The 12,046-nt window shown below is 37.1% G+C and overlaps 1 protein-coding gene across 1 annotated transcript; it reads left to right on the forward strand.

The window, feature by feature from the left end:
- On the forward strand, positions 1–948 carry LOC141547007 (olfactory receptor 4D9-like). Its single transcript, XM_074275277.1, has one exon. It carries the CDS (start codon positions 1–3, stop codon positions 946–948), a length of 948 nt encoding a protein of 315 aa, XP_074131378.1.
- Positions 949–12,046: the final 11,098 nt, after the last annotated feature.

Below are 12,046 nucleotides of genomic sequence, written 5' to 3' on the forward strand. Positions count from 1 at the left end.
ATGGATCTGGGGAATCAGACCAGGGTGAAGGAATTTGTTTTTATGAGGCTTACCGAGTCTCCAAAGTTAAGCATCATCTTATTTCTCTTATTACTCCTGGTGTATATAACAACTCTACTAGGAAATCTCCTTATCTTGCTCACTGTGACTTGTGAGTCTCGCCTCCACACACCTATGTACTTCCTGCTCCGAAATCTATCCATTGTGGATATCTGCTTCTCCTCCATCACTGCTCCAAGGGTTTTATTTGATCTTTTAGCTGAAAGAAATACCATCTCTTTCAATGGCTGCTTTACACAGATGTTTTTCTTCCACTTTCTTGGTGGGGTTGATGCTTTTTCTCTATCGGTAATGGCTTTTGATCGTTATTTGGCCATCTCAAAGCCCCTTCATTATGTGACCCTCATGAGTAAAGGAAAGTGTTTTCGGCTTATAACATCTGCCTGGGTGGGAGGCTTCATACACTCCAGTGTACAGATCTCTCTGTTGCTCCCACTCCCCTTCTCTGGGCCCAATATTATTGATAGTTTCTTTTGTGATATCTCCCAACTCCTCAAACTTTCCAACACTGATACCTTTACTCTGGAGATCCTAATTATCTGCAACAATGGTCTCCTCACAGCTCTTTTGTTCTTTCTACTCCTTGTGTCCTACACAGTCATCATGGTGATGTTGAGGTCTCATACAGGAGAGGGCAAGAGGAAAGCCATCTCTACCTGCTCGTCCCACATCACTGTAATCACATTGCATTTTGTGCCCAGTATCTATGTATATGCTAGGCCTTTTATTACCCTTCCCTCTGACTGGGCCATCACTGTCGCCTTCTCTGTCATCTCCCCTCTCTTGAATCCCCTGATTTACACACTGAGAAACCAAGAGATGAAATCAACCATGAGAAGATTACACAGAAGATTTATAACTTCTGCAAAGAAATTGCCTCTGGGTTAACGGAAATGGGAAAGTTGACTTGAAATTGATGCCCATTATTACCATGAGGCAGATATTCCAGGGGGTACATCTTTACAAATATCTGCATCCTATGTATAATGATGGGAGTTAACTTAAGTAATCAGTGAAGGCAAAAAGTTGGGATTATTCCATGAACAACAACAAAAAAAAAAAAACAAGGTACAGAACATGCACAGACACACCAGATGCATCTCAACTCAAAGAATATCTGTGTTAAAGATTCCACATTAAAAATAGAAAAGCCAATGGCCTGGGAACCAGGAGACCTGAACCTACTGCCAGCTCACTGAGTGACCTAAGGCAAATGATGTAACCTCTCTATATATAATGACTATAGGGATTGGATAAAATGTTCTAAGGTGCCTTCTAACTTTAACATTCTTTGGTCTCAAGTCCCTTCAGGCTCTAATATACTACATAAATAATAATTGATTTCATTTATGTATCAGGGACTTAAGCATAAGAGCCCCTGATTTATTTGAGAGGGCTGACAATCACTTTGAGGTCCGTCAATCAGAGAAAGGACCAATCAGAGAAATTCCTTGTGTCTCCCCAGGGAAAAAAGTTAGAAAGAATTGTCTACTTTCCCAGAAAGTGTCTTCTTCAACCAAAGAATATAATCTTATTCTATAATCTTACTATAGATGCAATAAATCATTCAACCTCCATTGGCTTCAATTACTCATTTTTAAAGCAAAGGGATTAGACAAGATACTCTTCAAGGTCTCATCCAGTTCCACATTAAGATGTCTATGATCCTATGTGCTGCATTCAAAGGTTCGTTCCAACTGTTACATTCAATAGGTCTTTTGGGTTTTGACTTGAACATTCTATGTTCTAGAATTCGACAGTCCATGTCCTCTTCCAATTCCAGTGTTCCACATTTCAAGATTTGAACTGCATTCACCCAGAGCCATAGAATCACAGATTAGATGATGGAAGGGAACCTTAGAAGTTATCAAATCACTTCTGAAATGAGGAGCCTGAAGACCAGAAGGTTAAAGTTCACTTGCTCAAATCAGGATGTGAACCCAGCGTTTCGGTCTGATTCCAACTTTAAACTTCTAGATTCATGAGCACTAGTTTAAGAGTCCTTCTAGACTAATAATCTACATCCAAAGATTCCCTTTTAAACTCTTGTGTTCTCCATTCTATTTCTTAGGTTCTCTTTCATCTCAAATATTCTATGGTTCCACTATTTTTATCCTATGTAGTATTAGCTCCTTGACTGGATATAATTCTTTACTTGGTTACATAAGAAAAATCTCTCTCAACTTATATAATAATGGAGACCCAGCCCACTCTAAGAGAGACAGACAGACAGAGATTTCAAAAGAAAAGGGAATGTCAAATAATGCAGAATTCAAGAATAATGACCAAGGGAGGAACTACTGGACTGGGGAGGGATGTGTAAAAAAAAATTTTAATAGATAAGATGGCCCAGATTGCAAGGAGTAAGTCGTATGGATTTTATATGGCATTTAGTCCAGTGCCCCTGATTTTACACATATAGGTATTAAGGCCTACAAAGATTGAGTCCATTGTCAAGTGTCACCCAGTTTGTAAGGAGGAGAACTGGATTGAACTCCCTGTGTTCCAATTATAAGTCCGGAGCTTCTACCATAGTATTTTGATAGCTAACCTAGCTTATTCTGGAAGAATTTATGCTTTCTCTTCCCCTTCTCTTCCCATTTGCCCTTTTATTTTCTCCCCCAACTATGAGTCAGGTCTTCATGTTTCATCCATAGTTGCCTCTTGTCCCCACAGAGAACGTTAGAATAAGAAAATGAACCATGGGCTAGAATTTCTGTAAGATTTCTGAGCCCATGGTTTCCTAGAAGAACCTTTCTGGAAAAGACAGTGCTCTAGACCATGTCATGAGCATTCTTCAGTTCTTTAGCAAAGTCAAGTTCCTCAAATGAACAGTAAAAACACTAGTCACAAGCATTTCCCCAACACCAGAGAACACTCTTCCACAAACACACCCAGCACCCAGGAAAGGAAAAGATTGGTCACTAAAACAACAACCATGATTGGGCAAATAATTCAGAGTCTTCTCTGGGCCCTCACCAACTTGCCTGATATGAACTGCCTCCAATATTAGACTTTTTAAAGTCTTTCAGCTCCAGATAATCTCAGACTTTTTTTGTTCTCACTGTAATACAACCTCCCATTTAGAATAATTCCAGAAATATATAGGGTGGAAGGGAGGCCCTGTTTCTCAGATCTAGCTTTGATAATTGCAGCTCTAGATCCATAAAAAAAAGTCAGTAATATTTCACCAATATACTCCAGAGTTGTCAAAACACTAGAAGGAGGACTAGAGTGCAAGTGTTACTTCAAATATTACTATTTTAGGAGACTGTTACAATTTCCCTATCTTCTTTTGACCTCAATGAAAATGAGAATGATGATCTTTGCACAATCTACTTCATAGAAGGAGAGTTTTGTAAATCTCAAAATGCTAAAGAAAGATACATTGTTAATTAAGTTCCAATATAGCCCTATGCTCCTGGACTTGTAGAGAGGAGAAGTGTAATATCCAGACTAGCTCTCTAGAGGATCTGGGTACCAGATTAAGTCTTTGAGTGAAGGATAGGAGTGAAGAGGTGGGATCCATGTGGACAGTCAAACATGGAGTACATTTATTCCAAATTCTCTCAGCCTTATATATCCTAATACCCTTATATAACCATGGCACACTGCACATATGGGACCACAAAAACAACTTGCTATTGTGCACAGGTGTCTCCTTGCCACTTTGCTATAACTCTGCTTTAATTACAGCACAGGTAATTACAGTCACTGCCCCCTGACTTCTCAGGAAGGCCAAGAGCCCTCAAGGGGAATGGGGAGCTGAATCAGACACTGTCAATAGGATTCCTTTTATTGGACTAAAGGGTCTTATACCTCACCCAGGGTTCCCCACTATCTGGGGCCCTCTACACAGAAGTATGCCATTTCTGCTAAGAATGGAGTCGTTTCTGGGTCTGATGGTTCCTGAATAAATGGGGGCTTAGAAGGTTCTTTGATCAGGCTGATCCCCAGATTAATAGTCTACAAAGAGGGGCTTCTTACACTGGTTTGTGCCCTCTGCTAACTGTTTAGACTCACTGCTTCCAGGAAACTAAAGTCATTGTGAAGGTAAGAGAAGAGGAAAGACTGAAGCTCTCACATTGAGAGCACCTGGCAGTATCTCTTGATAATGTCTTGCTGAAGTCTCACTGTTGATAGCATCATTGGTTAATAGTGGCAATAATCAGTAATAGGGGCCCATCTGATGGCTGGTAGCAGAAGCTGTATAACATTCTAAACTTTACAAAAGTACTCTCCCTCCCCTGCAACAGGGAGGGAGTGCAACAGCACTTCTACAGGGATATTACCTGGATCACTAGATCCATTAGATTAATGTGCCATAGTAAGCCAAGTGCACCAGCCCCAGAACTGTTCTCTGTCCATAGTAGGTCGTTAGAAAATACTTATTGATAAAAAGATGGAAGGAGAATAAACAAGTGTTTTGTGTAATGCAAGAGTCAGTTGTATAATCATAGAGTTGGAATTGTGAGCAAGGAAGGAGATTTAGCTAGATAAAGAATTCATATGAAAAGGGCTTTGTTTGGTAGCATGGAACTTTCAAGGAGGCTATGAGGTTAAAAAGGCAGAGGAAAATTTCTTCTTGGGCTGTCTTACAAGTAAAGGCTTTCAAATGCAAATCATGATATTCATACTATTTTCTATGCACCACACTCATATCATGGGAAATTTTAATGTGGACATAAATCTATACTAGGTCCAGAAGGGATAGTAGGATTTTTGAAGATCCTGGAATCCATGCCACAAAAAAAGAGTGGGAGAAAAATGAAGATGGAGGGAAAGTTAAGAACATACTAGTTGTATTGTAGTATTTTGAGGATTGTTATGTGAGAAACTGATTAGATTTATTCTCCATGACACTGGATAACTAAATTACAAAAAGAAAAATAGAAGTTGAAGAATATACAGATTTGGATTCAAGATTAGGGGGGAAATTCCTAATGCTTAGAGATAATTAAAAAAAAAAAACTTTCAGGAGAAGAATGGTCTACTTCAATAGGTAGTGAGTTATCCATGACCAATTTTTTTATTTGAAACTAGATGGAAATTTGAGGGAAAGTTGGAGAAATTTTTCCTATTTGGGTTTCTGTTTGTGCTAAAGTCTCTTCTAGCATTTGAGAACTTACAGTATAAGGACCACTTTTATTTCAAAATGTCAATAGTTGAATATTGGACCAAATGTGTCAAATCAAGTAAAGTCAACAAGTATTATATTAAGCACCTACTCTGTGCCAGACACTATGCTAAGTTCTGGAGATACAAATAAAGGCAAAAAACAGTCCTCTTTTCTTTCTCATTTAATTTTCCTAATTTGTTTTATTTAAAGAAACAAAATAAGTAAAAAGAAAAACAGAAAAGCAATACAAAACAAAATGAAACAAAAGAGAACATTATCCTGTGTCCAGCAGAACATAACAGAGGATTCAAAACATGTAACAACAAACACCAATTTAAGGGGGGGGGGAAATATATATATATATGTTATGAGAAATTCTTTTCATGAGTATTCATCTTTTCTTTACTTCCTTTTAAATTATTCTTTTGTTCTCTACTGCACACCTTATTTATTTTATTATTTTTCCCCTTTTCATCCCCCCTACAACTCCCAAACAGGCTATAGTTAAAAAAGGATATATACATAAACACAGATATTTCCTTTTTATCCCCCCACCACCTCCAAGAAAAGGTATATTTATATATACAGATGTAGATATATACATACATACACATATTTTCACACACACACACACCCCTTATATACAAATATCTTTTCTATCCCTGCTGATTCATTCGTTAAATTTTGCTTCATAACTTGGCTTACCATTACTTGACCTCCCCTCCCTCACCTAGAGATCCTTCCCTTGTCTTCTTCCCTCATCCTTTGCTTCCCCATCCAACTATCCCTCCCCCATTATTTTTTAATAAATTGTAGAAGGTGCTATACCTTTCATGGTATATATGTAGTATTGCCTATTGAACCCATTCCCAATGGAAATAAGTTTTCAGAACTGCAAGCCCTTCTCCCCTCTCTAATGCCTCTATGTCTATTCTTCCTCTGAACTTCATTTATATAACATGATTACTATTTTTACCTTTATTGTGCCAATCTCTTTCTTGATCTTACCCTATTGTTGATGTAAATCTTAAACATAACATATACATTTCCCATGTAACAGAAAAACAATTTATCCATGTTTAAAGTTTGTTCATGTTGAGTTCCTTTAAATTGTTCTTTCATATTGGCTCTTATATGTTAAATTTTCTGTTAAATTCAGGTTTGGTTGATAGAAAGTCCTGAAAATCTGCAAATTTAATGAATGTCTTTTTCTCATTGAAAAAGATAGATAATTTGACTGGATATGCTATTTTTGACCACAGGCCTAGTTCTTTTGCTTGTCTGTAGATATGATTCCATGACCTGTTGTCTTTTATAGTAGTTGCTGATAAGTCTTGTACAATTCTAAATGCAGCTCCACTGTATTTGAATGTTTTTTTCCTTGTTTCTTGCAAAATTTTCTCTTTAATCTAGAGGTTTGAAATTTGGCAATAATATTCCTATGTGTTTTCCACAAAGAATCTCTTTGAGGTGGTGAGAGGTGGATTCTTTGTATTTCTACTTTCCCCTCATGTTCTATCACTCCAGGACAATTTTCTAGGATTATTTCCTGCATTACTGTTTGAAAATTCTCTTTTTTGTCACAATTTTCTGGCAATCCAATTATTCTCCTGTTTTCTCCTCTTGATCTCTTCTCCAGATCTGTTGTTTTTCTTGTGAAATGTTTCACATTCTGTTCGATTTTCTCATTCTTTATAATCTGTTTTGTTATTTCTTGGTCTCTCATGGCTTCACTGGCTTCTCCTTCCCCAATTCTAATTTTCAAAGAGTTATTTTCATCTTTTAGAATCTGTACCTCAATTTGTAATTGTTTAAATTTCTTTATAATCTTCTTGTTTTTCTGCCATGGTTTAATTTTTTTTCTTTAGTTTTTCCTCAGTGTCTCTCATTCAATTTTGGTTTTTTTTTTTTAATTCTATAGATTCTCTCTGGTCAGGGAGCCATTTCACATTACTCTTTGAGGCAGAAGCATTTTTTAACACTAATGTCTCTTCCTGGTCTACCCTGTACCCACAATATGTTTCAATGATGGGGTTCCTTCTTTTTTGCTGGTTCATTTAAAAAAATAAGAGGTATAAGTGTAAGCACCTCAAATTATGGAATGGGGGGATGGTGCCTCAAACTTCCCTTCAGCTTTCCACTCTGACCAGGAATCCCAAACCAAGAGCTCTCCCTTCCTGAAAGTGCCCACAGCCTGCAGTGTCCCTATTCCCTGCTTTTGCACTCACTGGGTACTGGTTCCCTCTTCCCCAGACGCTGCCTCAGCAGCACAGCTGGGTTGAGCATTCCCAATCAGCTTTGAGGTTCACTCTGTCATCTCAGACTCAAACTACCACTTAACAAACTGTCCAGGAGGTAAAAATCTCTGTGGTTCCTACTGAGGCTCCAATCCCAACCAAATAACCCAAGGGATCTATACTTGATGTTTCTGAGGAGCCAGCCTGGAGCTATTCGCACTTCAGACAAGTTAATTCTCTACAAGGATCTTTCTTTTGATCTTCTCAGGTTGTACTGGGAGGAGTCCTGTTTTATCCCTACTTTTGTTAGTTTTTCACCAGTCTATGTTTGCTCTGAGAATCAAATTTGTTCTATTTCTGGGGGAAATCAGGAGAGCTTGAAATTTACCAACCTACTCCACCATCTTCCCAGAATTCTCTCTTCAATACTTGTTGTCAAGAAAGCCACAGTCTAAAATGGAGACTAAACATAAAGAACTATTTGCAAACAAGATATAGACAGGATAAATTGAGGATGATTTCAGAGGGAAGGCAAAAAAAATGAATCTTTACCATTGTATAAGCTATTTTGCCTCTCATAAATAAATCGCATAGTGAGTTATTGAGCAAAATTTCTTGGCACCTCTATTTCTAAAAAAGTCATTAAGAAGGTGTCCCTTGTTAGGGACACTGTATGTAAAATTTAAACACAGACTTGTCTAAGAAACCTCTAATCCCAACTGTGCCAACAATAACATTAGCTATGTTACCAAAATATTATAATTACTTGGCCACTTCATACCACAAGGCAGTGCTCGTGCTCTGTCTTGGCTCAGAAAATTACAATGAAACAGGAAGAGAAGATTCTTACCATTCGAAGAAAACTGTCAAAATGCCAGCCAACTGCAACTTCCATTAGAATGAGAATTGGGACCACTGGATGTTGTTATTTGGCTGGATTACTAAAATTTATCTGTGTTTGTTGTACTTTGAAGTTCATTCATATAAACACACATCATCCACATACACTCACAAACAAAATTAATACTTCAAGGATCTGTTAACCCATCAGTGTGGGTACTCCTTCCTTTAATCAAAGTCACAATCCTTCTATGACTTAACTAAGAGCCTCTAAGAGTTATGGCCATAAGATGCATTAACTGTGATCAGCCAGGAAATGAGTCTCTAAAAACTTAACTCATCTGATCCTAGAAGAAGCATTACACATCCACCCATGTGTACCAGGATAACCAGAAATTGTATATACTCTATGGGATTAATAGAAAACATCAAGACCAAAATCACTTCATGACAGAAAAATCAAAGTAAATAATTAAATCTCTACTTCATTAGAAAATATTACTTTAGATATAGATGTATGCAATACAATCATAGATACGGCTACGGCTAGGTAACTATAAGTGTATGAATAGGTATAGTCAAAGGCATGAGTGCAGGTACAAATATAGAGGTAGAGGTAATAATATATAGTTATAGTAATAAGTATGTTCTACGAATAGAATAATTTTGGGAAAGAATAGAGTTGGAGGATAAAGATATACAAATGTAGACATATCTATAGATGATAAATACATAGCTCATGAGAGAATCTTGTAATGATTTTTAATGAAGATGCATACATTTTGATCAAAGGAAATTCTGTTTTCCATGATGTATAAATTTCACAGGATAATAGACTTGGAACAGGAAGAGACCTTAGCAATCAGAGGCGGCAAAATAGTTTTGTTTGTTTTTCTCTCGTAATAAATATGTAGAGTCAAGCAAATCAAATTCACATACAGACCAAAAAAAATCTATATCCCCATCTTTACTTTGAGTCCATCAATTCCCTGATGGTAGGAAGGTATATAGCATAAGTATCTGAAAACATGACAAAAATTCTTAGGTTTTTCGAAGTAGACTGTTCTAATTTGGAGCTGCACCAATGTGTCCATCTTTAGCAGAAAAAGGAAAAGCAGAGCAAAAACAAGGGTTAAGGGAAAAGAGAGTAGGTAAATCAAATCAGATTACAAATTACACTACATTTAAAGAATTCATAAATAGGCAGATTGAGGAGAAGGATTTTATATCAACAAGAAATCAGGGACAAGAGCGTCTTTCTCTGGCTTCTTTTCTAAAGAATGTATAAGGATTTAAGCATACTTTCACGTCTCAAAACAGGTTTTAGTCAAGAAGGGTTAATATTAAAATGGACTCTCAGTTATCTGAAATTTGCAGGAGAAATGGGCCCAAATCACAAGTAATAAAAGGAAATAAAAAATCCTGGCAATATCACTGATCAATTAACGAGATCTAGAAGTAGAATGCAAAGATTAGACTGAATATTGTTGGTCCCAGGAATGCTAGAAGACTTCCATTTTTCATTACCCAAACAAACCATCATTCATTAAGCGTTTTCCTAAACATTAGGTTAAATTCTAAAATCACAATTAAAATTGCAAGACAGTCTTGGTCCCCAGAGAACTTGCATAAATACTTGACCACTGTATTAATCTTTCTGTTTATCTTGATCCCAAAGCCAACTATCAGCCCTTACTTCTAACATAAGTACAAATAGCTCTCTTTGGAATAGAAATGCCTTTTCTCAAGATGCTCTGCATGCCTAAAATGAGCAACTTCTGCCTCTTTCTTTGACTTTAAAACCTAACACAAAGGCCTCCTCTCCAAAATACTTTTTCCAGATTCCTCCTGGCCAACAATAGCCTGTCACTTAGAAAGCAAAATGATGATTAAAGACCTATTTCTTCCATAAAATTATACTATACCAGTCTGTCTTATCTTTTCTATTATTTTTGTAGATATCTCCTCCTCCAGAGTTGGAAGCACAAGATAAGGGCTGTGTCTTCTAGCTATTTTGTACATTCAATAAATCTTTGCAGGATGTTGAATGAATGGGCAAACGAAAGAATGAACAAATGGATAATTATTTCCATTTTAATTAGGCAATGTTTGACCACTGTTAATAGGAAATGATGCAGTAAATAAAGTGGAGTTTCTTGGATCATTTATAATCTGACAAAATATGTATATTCCTTATTATTTAATTCATTCTCTTCAGCTATGACATTATGTCTTTCTTCACATGGTGGTCAAGGCAAAAAAATATATATATATGAACTTATGGATCTGGGAAACCATGCCATGATAAGAGAATTTATTTTTCTGAGGCTTATTTTTCAGGGCAGATCATCTTATTTCTTTTATTATTCCTGATATGTATAGCAACTGTGCTGGGAAATCTTCTCATCATGGTACTTTGACAGGTGACTCTAATCTTCACATGCTTGTGTACATCCTACTTTGAAATCTCTCCATTTTGTGGAAAGTTGTCTCTCTTCTGTCACAGTTCCAAAAGTTTGCTGGGCCATCTCATTTGAAAAAAAGATCATCTCTTTCCATGGCTACATCACACAGATGTTTTTCTTCCATTTCCTTGGTGGAGGGGAGTCTTGTTCTCTCCATGATGGCTTTTGATCACTATCTGGAAGCCTCAAAATCTTTCACTAAGCAATCCTCATGAGTAAGGGAAAGGGTCTGGGTTCCCTAATGATAGACATAAGGTAGAAAAGGAAAAATTGGGGGCTCATACAAGAAAAACTATCCTTAGGTCTTTAATGCAGAAGTGTAATAGTCTGCCTCAAAAGGAAGTGAGTTCAGTTAAGCTGAAACTAGATGAGGATTTAGAACCAAATTCCAAAGTAGACCCAGATGTGGCTTGGATTAAATGATGTCAGATGTCCTTCCAACCCTAGAGCCTAAATATTAACAAATAACCTTTTTTAAACAGAACGATTCAATATTGTACTCTTGTGTGGTCCTAAAAAAATCAGGAAAAACCAAGTCTTCATTGACACCCAAGCAATTTGACTAATCACAAAATAATTCCCACCATAGACATAGCAGAATTTCTTGGCACTAATTTACCTATTTTTCTAAAAAGTCATTAAAAAGTGTTCCTTGTCGAGTCTCCTGTGTCTTTATTTCTAAGAGTGTGCCTACCAGGGCTATGCCCAGTCCCAAGTCTGCCCATTAGCCCCCTGGGAATGGTATCTACATCCTCTAATTGCTTAGTGCTCATGCTCACATCATGGGACCAAGGTCTGTGGAGTCCTCCTGTGCTGGCTCAGAAGGACTGAACAGCAGAAGGGTAAGCAGCTTCCTACCAGTCTGGGAACACTACCAGTGTGCCAGCGGACCGTGAATAGTTTCCTTGGCTGGGAACCCTGGAAATTATTATCTGAATGACTGAAAGGTTTGTTGAAAAATTCTGAAATATAGCTATAGTGTTAAGTGCATATGTCTACACATATATAATTTCCACATATACATTATTTTTGTTATTCAATCACCCCCAACCTTCATTATTCTACATAGTGGTTTCTTGGCAAAGATACTGGAGAGATTTGCCATTTTCTTCTCCAGATCATTTTAAAGATGAGGAAACTAAGGAAAAGAGGGTAAAGCTACTTGTCCAGAGTCATGTAGGCAAATGTATAGGGTAACATTAGAGTTTACGTCTCCTTGACTCCTAAGGAGTACAATAAGTAGAGTGCCAGACCTGGCATCAAGAAGACTCTTTGTCATCAGTTAACCCTGTTTGCCTCAGTTTATTCATCTGTAAAATGAGCTA

The sequence above is a fragment of the Sminthopsis crassicaudata genome, chromosome 6 (assembly GCF_048593235.1).
Source record: "Sminthopsis crassicaudata isolate SCR6 chromosome 6, ASM4859323v1, whole genome shotgun sequence".
NCBI classification, from domain to species: Eukaryota; Metazoa; Chordata; class Mammalia; order Dasyuromorphia; family Dasyuridae; genus Sminthopsis; species Sminthopsis crassicaudata.